General features: G+C 39.0%; 2 protein-coding genes across 4 annotated transcripts in view; one reads left to right on the top strand and one right to left on the bottom strand.

The window, feature by feature from the left end:
• Window positions 1-25,774, top strand: part of cadm2a (cell adhesion molecule 2a) — a 470,143-nt gene that overhangs the window by 358,571 nt on the left and 85,798 nt on the right. The window lies entirely within an intron of this gene.
• Window positions 885-6,044, bottom strand: LOC132132313 (C-type lectin domain family 12 member B-like). The gene is made up of 7 exons (XM_059544701.1): window positions 5,552-6,044; window positions 5,175-5,447; window positions 4,859-4,986; window positions 4,649-4,755; window positions 4,469-4,552; window positions 1,176-1,280; window positions 885-1,005 (listed from the first exon to the last, which is right to left on the bottom strand). Exons 1-7 carry the CDS (start codon window positions 5,727-5,729, stop codon window positions 885-887), a joined length of 996 nt encoding a protein of 331 aa, XP_059400684.1. The 5' UTR covers window positions 5,730-6,044.

Here is a 25,774-nt window from a genome sequence, read left to right as displayed (position 1 = left end):
TACTAGGCGCGCTTTCACTTCTCTCCAAAGGCACGTTGACAACCACCGCACGCGCACTCGCACTGGTCTCATTCGCTCTGGTTAGCAAAAGTGAAGTGAATGGAAAGATGGCCAGTGCAGCACCCTCGCGACCGGCTTTGGTTGATAAGGAACACAGCAGGAGTGCTTTCTGGAAATATTTTGCATATGAGGCAAATGAACATGGAAAGCCGAAGGACACAAGCAAGCCAATATGCAAGAGATGCTACAGAACAGTGCTAACAAAAGGCGCTAACACCACTAATATAGCAAAGCACTTGAGAGACGACACCCGGATCTGTAAAGAATTTCTCGAGGTTGGTATTATTATTATACATTACTGACACTCTATCCTCCAATTTGATACTGTTAAGAGCTTTGACACAATCTGTATTGTTAAAAGCACTATATAAATAAAGGTGACTTGATGACTTCATGTCGATCCAGTGAGCACTGTTTTCGCGTGTGATGCACGCACGTTTGCATTTAAATCTGTTCATCAAATAACGTTAATGTATTAACCAGCTTTTATGACCAATGAGCAATGCATTTGTTACAGTATATTTTAATCTTTGATAACAGTAGGTATTAGGTAATAAAAATATAACGGATCATGTTAGCTCTGGTCCAATGAAAAAATATTAACAAATAGAACTTTGGATTTTAATTAGTACATGTATTAGTGATTGTTAGTTTAAATCAACTTTTAACTTTGATTAACAAATGTTTTGTAAGTATTTTTCATTGCTTATTCATGTTAACAAATGTCTATTACCATTAACCTAAGTTAATGCCCTATATATCCCAGCCCTATATAACGAAACAAAAGAAATAGTCATGAACCATCTTGGAAGGAAAACCTTTTTTCATGCACCACTGATCTGTGGACAAGCAGAGCCACTTCCACGTTCATGGCAGTAACTCTGCAATTTGTCACTGAAACCTGGGACATGCAGAGCTGGAGTTTGGGCTGTGTTGGGCTCAACACTGAGCACACAGCAGAATGCTTGAGGGAAGCATTGGAAGAGATGATACAAGAAGCATGGAAGCTGGACATGTCATACATGGCTGGTATCACTACTGATAATGCTTCAGCAAACAAGAAAGTATTTCAGCAAGACTTCACATGGGTCCTTTGCTTTGGGCATAACTTGCACCTTGCCATTAACAAGGGCCTGGATATAGACCGTGTGTCTGGATCACTGTCGAGGTTGAGAAAGACAGTGTCTGCCTTCAGCAGGTCACCAAAGATGTTGCGACAGCTGAAGAAAAAACTAAAGGATTTGCAACTGCCTGAACACAAAATGATCCATGATGAGCCCACACGCTAAGACTCAGCTTATGAGATGGTGGAGAGATTTCTAGAACAGCAGCAAGCTGTCTGTTCAGTTCTAGCTGATGATCGGAAGAAATGGCACCTCATGCCAAAAGATTCAGATATTACAGTTCTTGAGACTGTAAAAGAGGTATTGAGCCCCGTCAGCTCTTTCACGGATGCCCTTAGTGGTGAAAAACACACCACTCTCTCTGCAGTCCTGCCTCTGAGTTGGAAGATCTTCTCTACTTTGACAGTTGAGGAAGGTGACAGCAACCTAAAACGTCAACTTAAAGACAACATCAGAGAAGATCTCAGACAGAGATATGAGAACACACATCTGCAGCTGATATTAAACACTGCCACATTTCTTGACCCAAGGTTCAAGGACAGTTTTGTAACCTTAAGAGAGGAGGTTAAACAGAATCTTATGATCAGTGTCGATTTGCTAAAAGCAAGGGGCCAAAGTCAGCAAACATCATCTCCAGATGACAAGCAGCAACCAGCAAAAAAAAACTAAATCAGATCTGAAGAGTCTGTTAGCAAACATACAGGGGGAAAAAAAGAGTGAACATGGAGAGGGTTCATCATCCAGAGAAGATAAGGGTGCAGAAACAGAACTCAAAAATGAGTTTTCAGTATATGAAAAGATGCCTGAAATCAGTGCAGGAGAGGACCCACTCACATGGTGGAGGACACATGAGACAACTTTACCTCACCTTGCCCAGTTTGCTAAGAAGTATCTGTGTATCTCTGCTTCAAGTTCAGCTTCAGAGTGTGTATTTAGTACATCAGGGCTCATTTGCAGTGCAAGAAGGGCACGACTTACAGAGGAGCACATTGACATGCTGGTGTTCCTAGCTCAAAAAAGTTGCAAAACAACTGTAGGATACATAATGGGTGTCAATCTCACTCACCTCTGTAGAGAAAATTTGCATAAAACTGCAGCAACAGATTTCATTTAATTATTTTGTTTACTAATTTGATACTTGATGCATAAGATTGCACAGATTTTGTTTTTGCTTGAAGTTTAAGTATCTTTTGTTGACATTGTGATTTGATTTTACTTGGAAATACAAAAGATTGCACTTTTTATTTTTACTTGCACTTTATTGGTTTATGAATGTAATGCAATCTGAGAGGCTTTTGAACAAGTGCACTTATTTAGCTTTAAATAAAAAAATAACCCCTTAATATTGTGGCAGTTTTTTTCTCTGTGGTATCGAAAATGGCATCGAATATCGATTCAAGGTATCGTATCGAAGTTAGAAATTCTAGTATCGTGACAACACTAATATGAAGCATGTTTTTGATGTTGTATTAAAGTAAATTGTGAAAAGTCTTTTGAAATTTTGAGGTTTGATCTGAAAAGATTGAGGGTTACATCTAAATTTATTAAGTGCAGCTACAGTTTTGAAGGCTATTTGCAATTACTGTAAGCATTATTTACTATTTTCAAAATAGTGTAAATAGTGTGTAAATAGTGGCAGATACTTGCACCCCAGTGTGTTCTTGTGTGTAATCATAGTATGTAATATAACAACATGTTCAGTTTCTGATCATAAACAGTTCATATATAGGCCACGATCTAAGTTTACATTAGATACTTCTTTTACAGAATGGCTTAGCACACCTACAGAAAAACAGAATATTCACCATTATTTTCAACCAGCCAATAAACCAAATGACCAATAAATAAATTACAAGAACCCGTCTAATTGTTGGTTCTTATGTTGGACACCATGCAGCGGGTCATAATACTTACAGTTTTATTATTATATTTAGCATTAAAACATAAACTGAAAGAATGGTTTGTGCTTTCAGTTTTATTAGTATTATAATTATTATTATTTATTACTATTATTATTATTATTATAATTATTATTATTATTATTATTATTATTTATCAATTTTATTTTTTTTTGCATGCTGATACTTCAAAATCATCAGGTATGTCAGCAAGAGAGCAACTTCTGATAAGACTCATGTAAAGAATGTGTGAATGAAGATGTGAACACTTGAGAAACTAACACCAAGTATAATTAAGCATTGAGTAATTAATAATACAAAATAATTCATTTTGTGTTCTGTCGTAGTCTTGATTATTTATAAAAAAAAATAATAATTTTTGAATAATGAGTAGATGTGTGCAATGAAAACAAAGATGTTTTATATTATACTTAGTTTAATTTAATTATAAAGAATACCACAATAACGTATAATAAAAATAAAACAGAAACGGTGTCAAAATATCTCCTAGCAAATTTTCTCTTTTTCAAAAAAAAAAAACCTTGAAAGTGGTCCATTCAGAATTTCCATTTTTAGGTGAACTTTAATGTTTATTAAGTTGAATTTTACTTGACAAAATGCATGTATTCAGAACATCCTGCAACATCGTCAGAGACAAGGTCTGAGCCACACATATTAAAAGAGTTTAGGTTCAAAGTCATAATACACTTATGTAAATAAATAAAAATTCATTGATTTTTTTTTAAGATCAGATTTGTTTTATCTTAACTATCATCATGATGCTTGCATTGTAACTATGTGACCAAACAATTGACCAAAATGTTTGCCTTGTTTCTTTTATCTTGCGTATGATTTTTGGTCGAGTGTGCAGACTTTTGCATTGTAACACATCTAGCATACAGTACTTGTCTCACATACTATTTTTGTTTAAGAAAAATGAATACAAACCAAAACCTGGGATGAATTAATAAAAATGCTGCTGTGTTAACTCCTGTTTAACCCCTTTGTTTTATTTAAACTTGTTGTAGGTACTGGAGTGTTTCACAGTGACTGGTTATCTATAACTGAATAATGTACAAATAATTAATGAAGACTGAAATCTCACTCATAAATTTAAAGACTCTGATGTTCACTGACAAGGCATATCTGGTTGAATTAAACACACTTCTGGAATCTCATTTAGCACATTATGTATTATGGCCTTGAAATGGGACAAAAGGAGACATTCCAAATATGCAGCAGTGGGTGTCCTCCAGGAGCAAGGTTGAGAAACACTGTTTTAAATTGTGTTCCTATGGCAGAATGAACTGTGAAATCCTCTTCTCACAGATCCATTGATAAGTTTTATCACATGCAACATCAAGCCAGCCTAGTAAATTATCCCACCCTGGCTGTGGCACAGCTACAGTCACAACACAGTCCTCTTCTACACCGACTTGTCCTCCATTTGGCTCTCCTGATGCCCAGAAGCTGACACTACAGATCAGAATTTGATGTTCAGTGCTGTTTTCTGTGTGATATGATACTGACTGTGAGAATAATTAGTTTAATTCAGTAATTTCTCACCTAGAGTTCAGTGTGCTGTTGTCTACCCATTTCCATCTGCCCTCCGCTTCACTGTCAGTCAGGCCAATATAAAATACAGCATTACCAGACATGTTGTGAATGAAATCCTGAGCAGATAAAAAGGTTGCACATTTATATCATTAAATACACATTTCATCTGACCATCTCACATTGATCTGCTAAACACTGTAAACACAATCTCTCACTCACTTTTTCCTCTCTGTTGTTTATGATGATCAGATCTGCTCCTCTCTCTGTACAGTATCTTCTGCTCTCAGTCCAGTTCTTCTTCTCTTTGGACATGTAGTAAAAACTGGATTGATAGCAAGTCCAATTAACTGTTAACAGAACCAGTTCAGCTGTTAGTTTGGTATCCCCATTTACACTCATCTGTCTGTAACGTCTAACAGAGAGTATACTCATACATTATGTACACTGAAAGTTACTGCGACCACAACCCAACTCCGTCATGCTTTAAAAATGTCTGATGTATAGCAAATAAATACATAGGCTAAATAATCTTTACCACAGAAATGAAGTTCACTTCTTAGTTGTTCTCTCTCATTGGTCAGGTTTGTGTTCTTGAGTATTAGCTGCTCTCTCTCATTGGTCAGGTTTGTGATCTTGAGTATTAGCTGCTTTCTCTCATTGGTCAGGTTTTCATTCTTGGTTATGAACTGTTGTCTCTCTTGAGCGAGTGTGACACACAGCACTATGACTGCAGTCAGCAGAAGAACACACAGCAGCACCAAACACACTACAGCTGCTCTGGAGCTTCTCTTCCTCACTGAATCACTTCCTAAAAATGACAGACATTATGTTATTGTATTTTATTCTCAATTTCTCTATCCAATTTACACCAGCTTTAATGAGTAAATGTTTTTGCAATTTAATCTCAGTTACCTGTGTGTTGAGTTGTTTGGATTTTCAGTGTTTTGTTGTCAAAATCATCTTTGTCTTTCTTATGTTTCATATCTCTTACAGCCTCAGCACTCACATAGATATCAACCTCCTTCTCTATTCTGTCTTCTGAGTCCATTATCGAACCTGTATCCATACCTTCATTAAAATGCCCAGACATTATCCATGCAAGTATTGATGGCTATTTTGAAGCGTAAATGAGAAGTATTAAACAAAGCTATAAGTCCTATCTACCTAACTAATACTGTTTCCTAAGTGAAATTCCGTTGCACTCCTGATGCATCTGTGTGTTTGTGGTAATGGTTCATGTATTTACACAAAAAGGAACTTGCAATATGCAGGAAGTTGACACAAATGTCAAAATCTTCTGAGATGGGATTGGTGAACTTAAATGAGTGATATTTAATGTGTAACTCTGCAACAGCCTTTAATATCAAATATCAAATTGATTTTTCCGTGTTTAACATTAGTATCACTCTTGGAATTTAGCAAGTTCTTGAGGACTCATGAGAATTCTGAAATATAAATTCAGAAATGATATTGTTGTGAGGAGAGATGGCATGAAAGAATAAAACACTTTTTTTCTCTCTCAGGATATCTCTCAGCATGTGGGGAAAAAAATACTTTGCAAACTTCACAACTTCTCATTCTATTGTCAGATGATCGAGCACAGAAGACAGATGAACTCAAATTATATTTTTGGGCAAGCAAATGCTCTTAATTTCTCTTTTATCCAATTGCTTGTGACTCAAGGGTTCATTTAAATCAAACAGATATTGAACGCACAGAGTCAGACGTTCTTCTATATTAGAGAATGGTTCTAACTACCAGCTGTCAAGATGCTTCATCGTGGCTGCTTTGTTCTGTGACTTCAAAAAAAGCCAATCTCAGCAGGCAAACCAGCTAAAACTATTATGTTGTTAAACTGTCAGACAACTTTTCCCTCCTCTCTGTCATTTACTTTCTCTTCGTCTCTCCATGCAATTTCTCCCACCTGAGGATTTAATTGTCAGAGCAACTAAAGTGACATGACAGAAGTCATTTTGTGGTCTATTATGTAAAAGACAGGCCCAACAATTAGCATGTCACTGAAAAGCATTGTTCTAAACTTCCCATTCGTTAAAGGTAATCCTCCTAAAAAATGCACACTTTGCTTCAGTCATTGGGTTCATATGGGTCATATGTTTTTTAAGGAGAAACAGTGCATAATGGTATTTTTAATCAGTAAGTATGTATGCATGTATTTATTTATTATTAAAACATTTCTGAATGTCACTAAACAAGGTATATATAACTAAGATTTGGGGCTGTTTAAAGCATACATTCTTAATGTATTATTTGTTTTCCCCCATTATTCAGCATGTACTGTATGTGTGAGATATTAATAATAATTTGAAAATTAATCTCTTAATTTGTCTTTATCAAAATATTTTCCTGTATTTATTTTTATTTTTACAGGTGCATTCTTTTAGAAAGTAAAGTAATGTTGTTTCTTACAAACAAATTGTAATATTTCACAGTATTACCTTATATCTGATGCAGTTTGCAGTAAGCAGTTTGCAGGATGTTATAAGTGTAAGGCTTCAAAAAGTATGAAGTCCTGTTAACGTTATGTTAGGGACATACTGTACAAAGTTATCGGAAGTGCAGTTTTCTCTTTTCTGTACAAGCCACAAACTAGAGGAAGTTGATTTTAGCACTATTAACAGCATAAATAACAGACTCTGTTCCCGTACATATTACTGATGGGCAAAATGATCTTAAGAGGTTTTCTGTGCTGCTATATTTGTTCACCATTACACCATTCAGTACAAAAAAGCAACAAATATGTTGATTCTCAGAGCTTATATATTCTGAATTATACATTACGTTGTCTGTATAGAGAGGACATTTAAAATGGCCTCTGCTTATTTTTCCAACAGTTTGATTGGCTGCTACCCTGGAGCGTGTATCAGGTCTTTGTCTGGGTTGACAAGAAGTCAGGCATGAAGGATATGACATCGTAATGAGTCACTGTTATCATGGCTTTTAGAAAGCTCACACGCTGAAGTTTGAGTGACTGGTGTAGGAAGGCAGACGCTAACAGCCTGCGTGGATCCATCAAGCGCCTGCCATTATTCATCCACATTAGAGGGGCAGCTTTCTAATGGTAATTGAGTTTGTTTCGTTTGGCAAAAGCAAGAAAAATGCCACCGGCTCCACTGATGAGGGTCCTTGATTAGGCCTCAGCTTTATTTCCCATTCATTTTACACAACCAGAGAGACCGCTCCTCATAAATGATGAGACAGGCTCTCTTCAGCAGAGCTCCAAGAGTGAGGCTTGCGGTCCCGGCGGGTCCCCCATGCACGTGTAATGTGGGAGTTTTTTGCTGATGTGAAATGTCAAGGGTGCAGGCATCCATCCATCATAGTTACGGTTTTGGCTTCTGTTTGGACTCAATACAAGAGACACATTTTTTTCACTATAATAATTATTTTGAACCCTAATCACAGCTTTAATTTACTTTCTCTCAGTGTGTCTCCATTAGTGTTGCTCAGAACAGATTCTCCAGCTCACGTTTCTCTGATAACATCTTTCCCCAGACATTAGTGGCTAATTATCTAACCCAGACTCTACCTAAATACACTCTACTCTTACTTTACTCCAAAAATGCACCTACTTTATACATACCAACAAAATCACATGACAATTCATAACTAGTTCACATTCTGGCAAATTGGTGGCTAATTTCTATGAATTCTTTCTCATTTTTACATTTTCGTATGTTCTGCTTACACCCTACTGAAGGTTGGGGTGGGGTGTTGGGGTGGCCCTAAATGCCTTAAGGCCGCATCCTGCTGGAATTCACATTAACATTCATCCTGTGAACAGTAAACTCTGAGTTTCTTAAGATTATGTACATTGAAGAGGGAAGATCTGATCTGGTAAAGAAAACCGGTTAAATCTGACGGTAAACTGATAAACAAAGTGTCCTTTAATGTCAGCAGAAAGGTCACTGTGTGTTCGTGCTGAAGAATATTGAGGGGCTGATTTGTAGCAGTGAACTTTTCGCTACGAATTTAAATCATTAATACTTGTCCGTAAATGTCAGATCGGTATTAATACTCAAGCCAATAACATGATGTTGTTCTTAATGAGTTTAAAGCAATACAGTAAATGAGCTCCTTTATTATGAGTTGTGTTATAAAGGGATGCTTTGCTTCATCTTAAAAGTGCTATAATCAAATATTATATTTCGCAAAGGTGCAATAAGTTGTTCCAGTACTGTCTGTACTGGGTTTCTGTCCCAGATAATTTAAGAATATTGATGTTTAAGTATTTTATTCCAATAATTCCAGTGTTAGACATTAAGTGAACTTTTTGACTCAGTGCTATTTTTTTAGCCAAACTTCATTAGCGGCACATAGTTGAACACAATCTCAGTTGTCAGTGAAAAAGTAGTGCCCCATAGTCTAAAGTAACTGAAACTGCAGGTTGAGAAAAGCAAATCAAGTGTTAGACTGAGTCTCATCTGCTTTAAACTATTAAAATTCCCACAGCTGTGCCTGCAGACACCCATTCTTATACTAAAACACAGTACGGCAGTATTTCCAGCCCTCCTGCTGTCCTGCGCCTGTACAGTACATGACTAGACAAAGGTTTTTGTCAGGCCTGATACTATTTTATGCATTTTAGGAGAATAATATAGTCATCTAAACTGTGAAACTGCACAAATGGAAGTGTGGGAATTATATAGTGACCAAACTATGCTAAAAACAAGTACCTGTATATGCTAGAAACAATGAAAAATGTTTTTCCTTAACATATAGACTTTGACCTGCCATTATTTTAATGTCACATCAGATTATCATTATTTTTGGTAAAAGTTTAAAGGCTGTTTAATATTTGAGTGTAAACTGTGATTCTTCCAGGATTCTTTATGTGTTTCTTAAATATAGCTGTGAAACTTCTATTACTGCATAAATATTGATGGCGATTGTCATTGTAATTGGTAATTATAAAAAAAAATAAAAAATAAAATAAATAAATAAATTACTTGCATTTTGAGGTGTGGTTTATCCAGATTGATCTGAAATTTGAAGTCAAATATTAAGTTGTAAGCGCTCATCAATATTGCAATATTGCCATATTGAGAGGATTGATCATCACATATATATTTTTTATAGTATACTAAATGTTACTACTATATTACTTAGAATAAAAAAATAAAAAAAGAATGTGTCAAATATATCTAAACTTTGAAAGAGACATGAGTACAGTACAGTGACCCATACTCAGAATTCATGCTCTGGATTTAAGCCATCCAAAGTGCACACACAGCAGTGAACGCACACCTGGAGCAGTGGGCAGCCATTTTTATGCTGCTGCGCCCAGGGAGCAGTTGGGGGTTCGAGGGCACCTCAGTCATGGTATTGCCAGCCCGAGACTCAAACCAATAACCTTAGGGTTAGGAGTCAAACTCACTAACCACTAAGCCACGAACAGGACGGCAAATAGAGTAATGACAAAGAATGAGAAACATTAACTGGAGTTATTTCTCCTAAATAAAGCCGGTGGTAAATGCATAATTTATTATAATAATGGGTTTGTGAAATGATTATGTTCATTTTTAAAATATATTCCCTATGTTGATTCTATACACATTTGACATTATGTTTGTTTACAAATTAGGTGCAAGTGTTGCAGTTTTTATGATTGACAGTCATAATAAACATATGTGACCCTTGACCACAAACCCAGTCTTAAGTCACTGTGGTATATTTTTAGCAATAGGCAAAAAAAAAAACATTGTTTGGGCCAAAATGTAAAATTTTACTTTTATGCCAAAAATCATTAGTATGTTGACTAAAGATCATATTCCATGAAGATATTTTATAAATTTCCTACCGTAAATATATCAATTATCAAAAAGTAATTTTTGAATAGTAATATGGATTGCTAAAAACTTCACTTGGACAACTTTAAAGGCAATTTTCTCAGTATTTAGATTTTTTTGCACCCTCAGATTCCAGATGTTCAAATAGCTGTATCTCAGTCAAATATTGTTCTTTCCTAACAAACCATACATAAATGGAAAAATTATTTATTCAGCTTTGAAATGATGTATAAATCCCAATTTCGAAAAATTGACACTTAAGACATATATTAAATAGGGAATAATCACTGTATTTGTGTGTAAGTGATCATTCTTTGTGATTTGGGTGATGCAGGTCAGCCTGGTCATACAGGAAGTATTCTGCAAAAGTGTTTTGCAAATTATGCAAATAACCACACACACACAGATTGGCCTAAAACAGTGTGCACTGCTGTGGTTAATGTTTGAGGAAGTATTGAATAATGCACATCTGAGGGGTCCATTTTTGCTTGCAGTATGACTAGAGAGATGTTTCTGCTGGCCTTGATTCCATCCCCATGAACAAATCCCTGGTGTGTTTGTGCTGTCAGACGCAATCTAACTTGCTTTATCAAGTGGCCCCTCATGTATTTATGAATGTTGCGTGTGGATTGCATGCTGTGAGCGAGGGTCTGCACTTCTGTGTGGTAAATGAATAATAGACGGAGTAGGGAAGGGAAATTTGGATGTGTTATACAAGCAGGCCTTTAGGTGGATCAAGGTGGATAACCTTCCCCTTCATCCCTCTTCTAACGAACCACCCTGGAGAGTCACCAAAACATGCTGATTTGTTCAAACACCAGGATTTTTTTATGGAAAACGGCATGTGGCAGTGAAAAGCAACACTAACATTCACAGTAGGTGAAAGGAAGAGAAATTGTTCCTCTCATTTGAAAGACGGTTTCTTAGAAACACCTCCCTCATGCGACGGACCATCTCCTCTCGCTCTTTCTTTCCGTCTCTGTCTTTCGCTTTGAGGGTTTCACACTATCCTCATTACAGAAAAGCTGACACACAATCGCACGGCTGCTCTATCGGCATTGATTTCACCGGTCATTGATGAAGAGCCTTCCCTCAGGAGTCGTCAAACTTCAAAACTGCGCTCAGAAGTCTTTGTTAGCGAGTTTCCACAAAGCGACACAGTGAAAAGAAATAAAAGTTGCCTGAAAATGAGAGGCCAGGTCTTGTTATGAAATATTGACAGTCTGACATTTGCTCTGTGTGGCCTGGGTTTTCATTCTGTCTTCCGTTCCTCTTTAGACCCAGAAAGATGAATACGACACACTTCCTCTTTTCTATTGCTCGCATTCAGTACATACAAACTTATATTTCTTTTAATATTTATAGAAACTATTTTGAGCCTTGATGGAACAGTTCATCTAAAAAAGAAAATTCAGTCATTTATTCACCCTCATGTCTTTCATAACTGGTTCATAAGGAGATATTAACTGAAGCTATATTATATTTATTATATTATATTATATTATATTATATTATATTATATTATATTATATTATATTATATTATATTATATTATATTATATTATATTATATTATATATTATATTATATTACAAACTATATAAATAAAAAAATAATTAATAAATCTCTTAAACAAATAGTTTGTTAACAATTGTGAAAGAAAATATTATTCAAAGTAATATAATATAATCTCCTTTGAACAGGTTTATTCTGATTCAGCTGGAATGAGTCTTTCTTTGAGGCAACTAGTTTAAAACTTTGCTTTTCACTTCCTCTTATTTTATTACTCTGACTTTGTCTGAAGATATCTCCTCCTTGGTGTGCAGAAAAATTATATTTTATAGTCAACCGGGTTCTGCATGTGCTGCATTTTCGCTCACGTCTGTGGAAACAAATTTTCCCCCCTACATCCATCAGTCATAAGATATGAGCTCGCTATAAACTATTCATTTGAAGAAACAGAGCGAAATGCATGGGAAAAAAAGTAAATGTGTTTGAGTAATGGGCTTGCCTGAACTGTCTGTCATTCTTAGCGGTACCTGTTTGACTCCACTCGTTTGAAAGATGCATGATTTCTATATCCTTCAGCTTACTGGATATTGGAAAATGTAACACCAGCACATAAGGGATTTTTTTTAATGTCCAAAGTGTCAGTGTTTTATAGAGCTGCAGGCTGCAGGCGTCACTGTAGGGGGTCCAGGGTTTTACTGAACCGTTGTGTGAAACAAGGCCTGGGGAGACAGGTGGAATACTTAAAGATCAAAGTTCGGACTTTTCACTCTGTCTTTTAAGAGAAATGTGGCAGAATGTGTGAATGATTGACACATTTGTATGTTATGACTTTGGGCTGAACAATTGCAAATTGACTATAATATTTGGTAAAATGGTGCAAGTGTGTATTTTATCGGTCGCTTGTTGAGTCTTAAATATCACTTGTCATTTTGCATGTGTGAAAGGTTCAGAGATCTTTCTATTTATATTTTAGCTTTGTGTACTGTTAAATCATCAGTGAGCGTCTGAAACTTCTGTAGGCTAATAGTTGTATATGAGTCTCTCAGTTGTCTTTATTGTGAAAAAATTTATCTCAAAACCATATATTCATTGTTGGAAAGTATTGAAATACACAGAAAAAAGCTGAAAAACTATCATTAGAGCATTTGTAGACTGCTAAGTTAGTAGAATAAGTTGCTGTACTTGCAATGTTAGTGGATATTAAGAAGACAGTCTAATAATACTCTAATGACTGCTAGCTGACATGTATTTGCAAAGTTCATAGGTAGTTGAATAACTAAAGTGGACTATCAAAAAAAAATGTTACCAAAAAACAACTGTGGATCATTTATGTAACAACACAGTATTAAGAATCAAAAAAAAAAATTCTTCTATATGTAGAAAATAATATGGAAACATATTTCATGTAAAATATTCTATTCAGTTCGGTACTAAATAAAAAATAACATGCATCTTGTATGATCCCTCATATTTTGGTAAAATAATTAACATTTTGTATATGTATACGTGTGTGTGTGTATATATATATATATATATATATATATATATATATATATATATATATGAAAGAATATTTGATATTTAGAGAACTAGATCTGTTTCACTTCTCATGTCTGTTTCACAGTAATACATTTAAAAGATAATTTCCTTCCTGATTCACTCTGGCATGGAATTTTTCTTATTATAAAATGTAAAATGTATAATGTGATGTAGACTAATTTGATGAAGGTTTTAATACTTTCTGTCTTTGCAGATGTGACCTTTCAGGTAAAATCTGAGAGTACAGGTGATAAAAAAGGTCAACCATTAAGCCACAGTCGCTCGTATTTGGCCTTTTGACACTTAATGAGATTTGATTAAAATCTGATCCATCCATTTACCTCAAATCAAGTCTCTGGCTTTAAATATAATTTATTTGTAAGGTCAAAGAAACTTTCCATGTTCATGTATCATGCTGGAAACTGTTTGCATCCAAGCGCCCACAGTCATGTATTGTGTGTGGAGGTGATTGAGTTTATGGCTCAGCTGGGTCCTTTTGTTTATTTAACTGATGTGCAGGTTGGTGCTGAGGAATGCCGGCATAATCACTTATGCAGGATAAATCAAATATTCCAGATTAAATGAAAAACAAACACAACAGTGCCTCTTAGTAATGTGAGACAACAAGGCAGATTCAACGAGATGTAATAAAGATGACTCGGAAAAAGCTCGTTTAAGTGGGTGTGATTAGATTTATTAGCACATTTGCATGAAGATGGTCACCGTTTGCCTATCAAATGATGACTCATGGGTTTGTTGCAGGGGAACACAAAAATACCCAGATGGAATAATTTCCAGTCTAAATTATGTGATTGCACTTGATCTAATTTGTTTTCTTCAGCTTCTTCTGAGTGTTTACTTGATCATTTAGGCCTGTGCTAGCATGCTAACATACCGATTCACAATTCAAGGTAAATTGAGTATAGATTTATGAGCCAGATTTAAGGATGATTTTTTTGGCAGGATGAAAGAATGATTTTTGTTTGGCTATAAAGATGTCATTCTTTGAATTCATTGCTTGTAAGGGACAAATTTTATGCATCTTGATAAAGTTTTGATGGGAATTAAAAAAATTCTGTTGATGTACTAGGAAACCAGCTGTCCTAGACTAGAGGAAACAGAGATGATCCCAGAATATGGGTTCGCTGTGGGGGGGTGTTTGTTACAGAATCAACCTGTTAATATCCATTTAGTTTTATTTATGTCCAATTATGTTAATTGCTGCTCCATGTTGCAAAAATTGAATTATGCATATCACAACCATTGTTTAGTAGAAGCATTTCACAAATAATTAATCAAATAATTTATAATTTAGAATTAAGCTGGCATTCAGTACCCCTTTTTAGGTTTTTCTTTTACAAACATCCACTCTGAAGATGACATTAATGGCCATTAAAGGGATAGTTAACCTCAAAATAAACCTGGAACATGAAAGATATTTTGAAGGATGTTTTGAACTTTTTTTTTTTTTGCTGTATAGACAAAATAATAGTAATAAAAAATTGTGTGCATCAATAACTTCAAAAATAAATGTCCCTGAACCTGACTGAAATAAAACAAATGTAGAAGTTCGAAGTTGAGAAGTTTTCGAAGATATTTATTTATTTATTTATTTTATTCTTTTTTTATGGTGGTTAAACTTTTTTTAATGAATGGAAATTGAAAATTAATGTAACATTTTAATTATGTCCTTCAAAACAGTTGGTTGCTGGCTGTTAATTGGTGTTTTTTATTTTTATTTTTAATATATATATATTTTTTTTTTTATTTTTTTTTTGATAAAGTAGGAAATATACATACATTTTTGCTGTATTTTTTCTGTCATATGTATGGTGGAAGATCCAGATCATATTTAGGTCAGTGTGTCATTTGTACCCGTTTACACGCAGCATTGGATGAAAGCACTACAATTCTTGAGAAGCCCCCGTGTGACATTTATAATATCTCAGGTGAGTGACTTGGATTAACCTGGATCCAAATCACACTCTTTGTATCTCAGGGACAGCTTTCTTTTTATTATGAGCATGAAATATGGAAAGAAGAAGTGTGTGAGAGAGGATAAAAGAATGAGAATAGTACTGAAAATGCAACAACAAACAGAATGTAACCAAAGGAAATCAGATTTGTGTGTGTTATTTCTGTTTTACTGGTGATAAAAGACCTTGGCAAAAAGCTATACTGCTTTTTTAAACACCTGTTTAAACCATGAGGTCATAAACTGTAAACTGTAAACTGTTGATAATTGCTAGTATTAGTTAAAAGTGTTATTTAGTATTAATGTTGCATATTTATTTAGTGTATATAAAATATTATATAAAGTAATATAAGTAAATAAATATATGTATTTATCAGAGGTGGAAAGAGTACAAAAATATTCTACTCAAGTAAAAGTACCATTACATTAATGAAATTTTACTTAAGTACAAGTAAAAGTACCAGTCTAAAAAATCCACTCAAGTAAAAGTAAAAAGTAGCTCATTTAAAATTTACTCAGAGTAAAAATTACTTAGTTACATTTTAACCAGTGGGAGGGAGTCAAAAATGGGACAGACCAAGGGTGTCAAACTCAGTTCCTGGAGGGCCACAGTCCTGCACAGTTTAGATTTAACCCTAATTAAACACACCTGATCCAGCTAATCTAATCATTTAGGTTTATTTGAAAACTACATGATATGTGTGCTGGAGCAGGGTTAGGGATATGGCCCTCCAGGAACTGAGTTTGACACCCCTGGGATAGGTCTATTAATCTCAAACTAGTTGTTTTTAATTAAAGGAATCAGTTATTTAGAATAATAAAACATTTGGGCTGTTATCTGGCAAATCAGTATCAACAAACTCATCTTTTCAATACAGAGGAAATGCAAAAGCTTCATCGGACGTGGCATTTAGATGTATTACACTGTTTAGTGCAGGACAAGAATGCATTTAACCTGCAGTTACAAATGCATGAATAATGTTTTGATATGCCAGACATAAAATGTTGAATACTCATTTGAAATTATAAAAACTTAATTATAAAAAAAAAAAAAATCAAAAGATACTTTAAATGTGAAATTAAAATGGCCAGTATGTGTCAGCAAGTCACTGTTAATAAGTGAGTCATTGCGATTGAACCAAATCATTTAAACAGTTGATTCATTCAGAAACGAAACACTGTCATGTTGCTCAGAGATGCAAAATTTTGCTTTGGTGGCTGTGTTTGGAATAAATTTTTGTTGTAGAAATAGAGCAAAAACAATGGCAATATGGTGTCTAAAACGCAAGTCTCTTAGTTTACTGTCCTGTTGTAAAAAAAAAAAAAAAAAAAATATATATATATATATATATATATATATATATATATATATATATCAGTGGCGGCTGCTGGTCTTTCAAAGAGGGGAAGCTCATTTTCGGCCTACATTATAACCCTCTGATGGTCTTCATTTGTAGTGACACTCGGGGTCTTTTTGACCCCAGACAATAACATTTCATTTTGTAATAGTAAAATATTTAAATTTTTTACAAATATAATTTTACTCTGTTCATTTATGTTTTTACTAAACTTTGTACAGTTTTTGGAGGATTTAAATCTTTTACATTTCTATAAATAAATAAATATTTATTTAAATAGGCTTTTTTTTTTTTACAAAAAAAGAAAAAAGCATTTCAGGTAAAATTCACTTCATAAAAGACCCAGATTTCTAACTTTCTTACATGGGGATACCATGGATAATTTTATAAGGTTTAATGTAAGATTTTTGCCCATTTTTGGGGAAATTCAGTTTAAAAATTGTAATAAATCACTTTAACCACTAGATGGCTATAGTGTGTGTGTGTGTGTGTGTGTGTGTGTGTGTGTGTGTGTGCGCGCGCGCACATTTTCAATCTGTCTTAGTTACCAATTTAATTTTGTGGTGGTTCTGCATTTTACAAATATCAAGAAATATTGCCGCAGTTTGTCTTTCGAATACACTTGAGAAATCCGCGATCATGGGACTGAGCGTGAAACAGCTTCGCCGACTTCTTATGGTGCAGACCGCTGTCAGTCAAAAGGAGATCGACAGATCCTCCAATCATCACGCGGAAGCCCAGTCTTCATTCACCTCCAGAGACGCTGAGCGTCCGTGGGCGGGACATAATCGCAGCATTTATCCAATGACCGTCTAGCTTCGGAGCACTGAAAAAAACTGTTCAAAGCAGCCCCATCGAAGTCAATGGACGCTCGGCTTCAACAGGGAAATGCACTGTGACGCTACGGGAATGTATGAGAAGAAAATCGAGTCAGCCGACATGTAGCTGATTAACACAATACATAATACACAATAGTACATATTTGACCGTTGGGTTTTTTTTACATTAGAGGGGAAGCTGAGCTTCCCTTGCAGTCTTAAAGAAATCCCCACTGATCTATATATATATATATATATATATATATATATATGTGTGTGTGTGTGTGTGTGTGTGTGTGTGTGTGTGATTAGGATTTTTAGAGGAAAAGACAGTATTCTTTGTGTGATTTTGATTCTAAATGATTTTGATTGATTTCATTCTAAATGCATTTCAACAGACTGAATCACACAGTGAAAGAACACTCTAAATGCGCGCGTACACCATTAAAACAACACATTTGATATTATCGCAGACAATATATATCGCACACTCCGCACCAGTCTTTTTGGCTAATTTGTGCAAAACCTCTTGCTAAAATGTCAAAGCATCATTTTAACCACCAATGCAATGACGCAATTATTTAGCTCACCTCTATATGCTTACGTGGGGTTGATGTCTTGTCGAGATTTTATAAACTGCTAGTTTGGTCTCCCTAGGCAAGCACAGCATACACAGCATAATAGAGCATACATATGGCCAGGGGTTCACTTCATTTCCTTGAGTTCAACTTCAGAATATGACGGGGTTTCGTTTTCAGCGGTGTCTGCACCACTAACGCCTGTTTTGTCCGTCTGCATCTTTCTTGTGATTTTAGCGCCAGTTTGCCATACCTTCCAGGGAGCGATTTTTTTTTTTACTCAGTAATTAATGTGTTTTAAAATGTAGCGAAGTACAATACTTCAAACAAAATATACTTAAGTAAAAGTAAAATTACAGATTAAAAAAAATACTTAAAAAAGTAGAAGTACACAAAAAAGCTACTCAATTACAGTAACGCGAGTAAATGTAATTCGTTACTTTCCACCTCTGGTATTTATATAATTTATATATTTATTATTAGAATTATATGTAAATGTTTGAGAAGGATAGCATTTGGGATAAAAAAGCCCCCAAGTTGAAGGTGATAGCCTCACATTTTATAAACAGTACTTATATACTTTTTTATTAATAATGAAACAATAATAATAATAATAATTTACTATTTGTTTTTATGCAAAGGTTTTTTTGTTTGTTTGTTTAGTTTTTTAGTACAGACCTTAAGAATAAAAAAAAAAAAACCTAAGAGGGCTTTCCCCCCTCTCTCTCATAAGTATATGTATCCTGATCTAGTGAGTTATAGTGTTTTATTTCACTCATGGCTGTATCAGTAGTCTTGTGACTGAGATATGAGCTCATATTATCACTTTGGTAAGAACAAAATATCCAGAGAGAGAGAGAGAGAGAGTATGTGTGAGCGATGCTTATTTTATTTTGCCTCATTGCCCCTGCAGGAGTGCAGAAGTAATGAGCTCTAAACACTGGCTCTTCCTGATTTGATTTCATGTTATTTCATTTGATTTCATGCTATTTATTTCTCCCTCTCACCGGGGCGCTATAGCACGTCGAGTGCTTGCGGCTACGCTAAATTGTCAAATTACCATTCTGAAATGGCACAAACAGGGTATTAGCAATCAGGAGCCATTGCCACACTGCCACCACTCAAGCGCTTAAAGGTGCAGAGTGCTGACTTCTGCTCATGATTTGCATGCAGTATGACATTGTTAAAGGACCTTTTAAATATTTAAAGGGCCTGAAGGAGAAAAAAAGTTGAATAAATGTAAATCTATGGTTACAAAAAAAGAGAAAGAGAGATCAGACAGTACACTATGACCCACACATTCAACTTCTGATCAAAATCTTGAGAACATGCTTTAGTAAGAATTGTAAAGACTAATTATTTGCATACATTGGCTGAAATATAACTCTTCTAAGTATACAGGAGACATGGAACTTTATCTCTATGGTAACGGAAGCTTTAGTCCTCATTCATCAGTCCTCTTTGTCATAGACCTGAAAATCCTGCAGATTTGACATCACTTTTTAAGTTACAAGTGAGCATAAATGAAATGTGAAAGGCATCACTTCTGCTTCATTAGCGCGACATGGGTTATCAAAAACAAATTGGTTTTCACAAACACTCTCTCCATCTGCTATTGGTTGGCCAAATAGACAGGCCCGCCCCAAACGCAAGCCAGTGGTTAAGCTATAGTAATATTCCCACTATAGTTTGCTTTTTTGCAGTCACTTTTAGAGTGTCCCTATGATGCCTTGAAATATTTTCTTTTTAGGGGGCTCATCAGGTTTTGGAACACAGCTTATATTTTGTCCCGACTAATCTATCTTTTTAACTTCCATTTTCTCGGTCTGCTTCACCTTAAATCTCAAAGTCACCTCAAAACTGATCTTCGGCAATACAGATGCCACAAATTCCCCCAAAAATAGTGTCATATCGAACTTCCTATGAGGAACATGTTCTGGAACGTCAACTGAGGAATGAGTCCCATTCCATAGTCCACCAATAGCAAGTGTTTTCATCAGTATGGCTGAAATCTAGTCTATTTGTTTCTCCTCTTCTTTAGGTTTTTCAAACATCATAATGGCATTACGGACAGCAGAATTTACTGCTTAGATTTAGTGGCAGGTATTTTCCTCTGAAACAAAAGTTTAGGACTCTCAACTGAGTCAAAAGACAAACTAGCCCAACAGGGACATCCTTCATTGTTTTTTTAGTGCATGTGTGTGGATGCTGTTGTGGGTTTGGTGTAATGTACATTGCGCAAGGCTGCACCTACAAGTTGTCAAGCATGGTACTGAAGGTCTCTGCCTCTTGATCTTAGCTTTTCCCATCATGAATAATGCAGGTGTGTTGAATTATTCACCAATGGCCAGAATTCTCAAAATGGCATATTGGGATTTTGTCAACTTTTTGGCTTTTTTGTCACCCTTTCCGCTTCTTTTCCCTTCCTACATATTCAGACTTGTGTAATGCATCCATGGATGGCGCTGCTTAGTTGCTGTCACTCAAAACTTTGCCATGATTTCCACCAAGGCCTGAAAAGACTCAAACATTCAAGCCAAGATCATGTGTTCGATTGTCAAAGAAAGCAGGAATGCTTTAGAGTGGCTTTGGATTAAAAAAGAAGTGTCTGCTAAATGCAGCACCATAAATTTATCATAAATTCATATGATTTGATGTGTACAATTTTTAACTATCATGAAAGAGTGCTGGTTCAAGACATTTAAATACAGGGCTCTAGACTAACTTTTTGCACTGGTTGCACTGGTGCGCATAACTTTTTTTCTTAGGTGCTCCAGCACAAAAATGTTCGACCGCATCGTATTTAACACTGTTCCCTATCTGTCGGTCACTATGAGTTATGTCGAACGACATATGGGGTCTCACTTGGGAGGCCAATCTTCTCTGAGTTTAAGAGAAAACGCCAATGAAAATTGGCTAGTGGATTTAACATACCTGAGCCACTCCCCGTGCCAACAGGTATAAATAGGGCGACAGGTGCATCCACACATTAGATTTTTGCTTCGGAGCCGAGTGGTTGTATGAAAGGTGTTATACTCCACAAAGCCATTCATCTGCTGTGTCGGGAAGCTGTTCTGGTTGGCGGTACGGCGCAAACAGTGGTGTCCCTTTCAGCGATTCCCCTGGGCGCTTCAACTAAGAGAGCAGATTTCCTAAAAGAGCAAATCACGGACGATTCACGTCTTTTTAAAGACGCCGTTTCGTCCGCGTCCTTCTGGATGCAGTCGTTTCCTGTTCTCTGACAACGGCCATGATCGTTGTCTTCAGTGTCTGGGCATTCAGCACGCTTAAGGCGCGTTCGTGGATGGTTCATGCACGCACTGCGTGTGTGACCATGGCAACGCTGCGATCGCGTCTCTCCTTTCTTAAAGGGAAAGGAGCAGACCCCTCTGTCACTACCCGTTCCGGTTTCTCTGCCACGAGCAGAGGACCTGCCGGCTAGTGCTCTGGGAGATTTGAAGGTGACAGTGAGAGCTTCTCCGCCGGGCCACGCCCCACGGACCTCTTACCCCTTCTGAAGTATTTGTCCTGTGCGGCTGCTGGGTGATTTTGCTGGGCTGTCTTATGGCAGTCCCAACGGGTCATTCAGTTTGCCGCCGGGGATTAGATGTCAATTGCAGCATCGGGGATGGGCTGTTGACCTCTGTGGATGTGGACGGCCGGAAGCAGCTCATTTCGTTCCTCCGTCCTCACTACCCTCGATGGCGGGGCAGCTAGGGGTGCGTCGACATTCCCCAGCAGGAGAGTGCGATTGCGGTGCACTTGTGTCCGCAAAACGCCGCAACTGAGAGGTATAGTCCGCGACTCTCACCCAAGGCCTGTAAGCTGTCGGCCGCTCTCGCTGCCAAGGCTTACAGTGCTGCGGGCCAAGCTGCCTCTGCTCTGCATGCCATGGCTATCCTGCAAACTCACCAAGCCAAGGCTTTAACAAATGCACGAGGGTAGAACCAACCCGAGGTTGATGCAGGAGCTGCGCACGGTGACTGACCTCACCCTTCCGGGTGACGGAAGTCATGACACAGTCCCTCGGGAAGGCGATGTCCACTCTGGTGGTCAAGTAGTGCCGTTTCTGGTTCAGCCTGGTCTGTATGGTCTCCCATCTCCCAGGCTGTCCTGTTTGGCGACACTGTCAGGGGCTGTGCCCAGCAGTTCCTGACAGAACAACAGCAGACTGAGGCCATACAGCACATCTCGTCACGACGTTATCCTCCGGTTGCCAGCATTCCGTCGCGGGCAGTGCCTCAGCCTGCTCGTCGCCGTGGGTGCCCCCCTGCGTCCTCCACACCAGCTCCGCCCCATGCTGAGAGTTCTTCGAGGCCGGCGCATCGAGCCCCGCGCAGGAGAGCGACGCCCCCGTGTGACTTCCGGCTGCGAAAAACTCTAGGAAGACGACTAAGCGGCCCTGACATGGGCAACTCGGAGATGTGGGAGACTGCTCTTCAGGAGCTGGTGGAGACAGAGCCACTCCTTCCCCCAGACGAGGGCCGGGTGGAGAATCCTCAGTTTTTGTTTCTTTCTGTTTGGCCGCTGGTCCAATGGCCGGCGGCACCCACTTTTTCATAGAAGAGCAATTTCCCTTTCCTCCGAGTTGCAAGACTTGCGGGTTGATGAGGAGCGACGCACTGCCTCCTCATTCTCACCCACAATGCCGCCTTTCGCCAGCGGTCAAGAGGTCGCAGTTCAGAGATGCAACGGCCCTGTACAGCCCTTACTTCATCGTACCCAAGAAAAGCGGTGGCCTTCGGCCTATCCTGGATCTGCGAGTCCTGAATCGGGCCCTGCACAAGCTCAAGATGCTGACGCATTATCAAATGCGTTCATCCCCAGGACTGGTTTGCAGCGATCAACCTGAAAGATGCGTACTTTCATATCTCGATCCTCCCTTGGTGCTCCGGCAATTCGGTCAGTTGGGGTTTCAGGTCAACCGAGAGAAGAGCAAGCTCTCCCCTGAAAAAAATATAAAAAGAATCTTTTATCCTGGTATGGATCTAGACTCGGTGAGTATGACTGCACGACTCACCAGCGAGCGTGCCCAGTCAGTGCTGAACTGCCTGTGTTCGGAACTCATGCTCCTCCTGACAGCCCCTCCCTGGCGCATCCCCCTGAGGAGGGACCTCCTCTCTTCTGGATGGGACGCGACAGACCTAAGTGATCTGCCACCAGCAGTGGTCACTTATCACTTAGGCTAGAGTTGGTCCACACGGACAACACTGCCACCAGCAGTGGTCACTTATCACTTAGGCTAGAGTTGGTCCACACGGACAACACTGCGGCTGTTTCGTACATCAACAAACAGGGCGGTCTACGATCACTTCGCATGTCTCAACTCGCCCGCCATCTCCTCCTCTGGAGTCAGACGCGGCTCAAGTCGCTGGGCGCTACCCACATCCCGGGGGAGCTCAATCGTGCAGCCGACGCGCTCTCACGACAACTCACCTTTCCTGGGAAAGGCTATTCCATCCCCAGATGGTCCAGCTGATCTGGAGTCGATTCGGGGAAGCCCAGGTAGACCTGTTCGCTTCCTACGAGTCCTCACACTCCCAGCTGTACTATTCCCTGTCCCAGGCCCCCCTGGGCATGGATGCACTGGCAGACAGCTGGCCTCGGGCTCTACGCAAGTATGCGTTTCCCCCAGTGAGCCTGCTCGCACAGATGCTGTGAAAGGTCAGGGAGGACGAGGAACAGGTCCTGTTGGTTGCGCCTTACTGGCTCACCCGGACCTGGTTTTCAGAACTCATGCTCCTCCTGACAGCCCCTCCCTGGCGCATCCCCCTGAGGAGGGACCTCCTCTCTTCTGGATGGGACGCGACAGACCTAAGTGATCTGCCACCAGCAGTGGTCACTTATCACTTAGGCTAGAGTTGGTCCACACGGACAACACTGCCACCAGCAGTGGTCACTTATCACTTAGGCTAGAGTTGGTCCACACGGACAACACTGCGGCTGTTTCGTACATCAACAAACAGGGTGGTCTACGATCACGTCGCATGTCTCAACTCGCCCGCCATCTCCTCCTCTGGAGTCAGACGCGGCTTAAGTCGCTGGGCGCTACCGACATCCCGGGGGAGCTCAATCGTGCAGCCGACGCGCTCTCACGACAACTCACCTTTCCTGGGAAAGGCGACTCCATCCCCAGATGGTCCAGCTGATCTGGAGTCGATTCGGGGAAGCCCAGGTAGACCTGTTCGCTTCCTACGAGTTCTCACACTGCCAGCTGTACTATTCCCTGTCCCAGGCCCCCCTGGGCACGGATGCACTGGCACACAGCTGGCCTCGGGCTCTACGCAAGTATGCGTTTCCCCCAGTGAGCCTGCTCGCACAGATGCTGTGAAAGGTCAGGGAGGACGAGGAACAGGTCCTGTTGGTTGCGCCTTACTGGCTCACCCGGACCTGGTTTTCGGAACTCATGCTCCTCCTGACAGCCCCTCCCTGGCGCATCCCCCTGAGGAGGGACCTCCTCTCTTCTGGATGGGACGTGACAGACCTAAGTGATCTGCCACCAGCAGTGGTCACTTATCACTTAGGCTAGAGCCCCCTCTATGAGGCAGGCCTATGCTTTGAAGTGGAGTCTGTTCACGAATTGGTGATCTTCGCACCGAGAAGAACCCCGGAGATGCCTGGTGAGAGTTGGGCTTTCTTTCCTGCAAGAAAGGCTGGAGCGTGGGCTGTCACCCTCCACCCTGAAAGTATATGTGGCTGCCATTTCAACCCATCACGATGCAGTGGACGGCCGGTCCCTGGGGAGACATGACCTGATCGTTAGGTTCCTGACGGGTGCCAGAAGGTTACATCCTCCTAGGACACCCTTGATTCCCTCGTGGGACCTCGCTATTTTCCTGGCAGGACTTCAGAGAGGTCCCTTTGAGCCACTGGATTCAGTCGAGCTTAAGTTCCTGTCTCTCAAGACAGCGCTCCTGATCGGGCTCACTTCAATCAAGAGGGTCGGGGAAGGGCTAGCTGGGTGTCACGCTTGCTGCGCCATTCCCCCTAACACAGGGATGCGAGCTCTTTTCTTCTCCCAGTAGAGTTCCCTGGTTGGTGCACCCTGGTTGAGCATCCTCCAGCACCCTCGGCAGTCAGACTTGGCGGAGCAGTCTGTCGCCAGGCCCAGTACTGGTGTTAGCATGCCTGGAGCTCCGGTCAGTCCCTGTACTGGGCTAGGTGTCCATATGGCTTGATTCCCTACAGGTAATCCCATATGTGTATTTTTCCATGGTAAGGTTTCCCTCTTAGGAAACCCGTGTCTTCCCTTGACAGACCCGTTCTGTCAGTCTCTTCTGGCAGCCGTTCCATCCCTACTCTAAGGTAGGACCTGCTTCAGAGACCCCATCCATATGTGGGTCCCCATCCATATAAAACAAAAACTCTTTCATTATAATCATAATCTGTGAAGATGCACTTCTCTCTAACGGCGCATCTAATGAGGAGATGGCGAATCAGTATCGACAACTTCATCCTTGCGACACAGACTCCACTGGTTTATTAGTAAATAAATAAAATATCCCCTTACTATTTCTCCCTGTCACATTTATGGTAATTACTTTTGCCG

The sequence above is a fragment of the Carassius carassius genome, chromosome 49 (genome assembly GCF_963082965.1).
Source record: "Carassius carassius chromosome 49, fCarCar2.1, whole genome shotgun sequence".
Lineage (NCBI taxonomy): Eukaryota > Metazoa > Chordata > Actinopteri > Cypriniformes > Cyprinidae > Carassius > Carassius carassius.
This window is presented reverse-complemented; position numbering and strand designations above follow the sequence as displayed.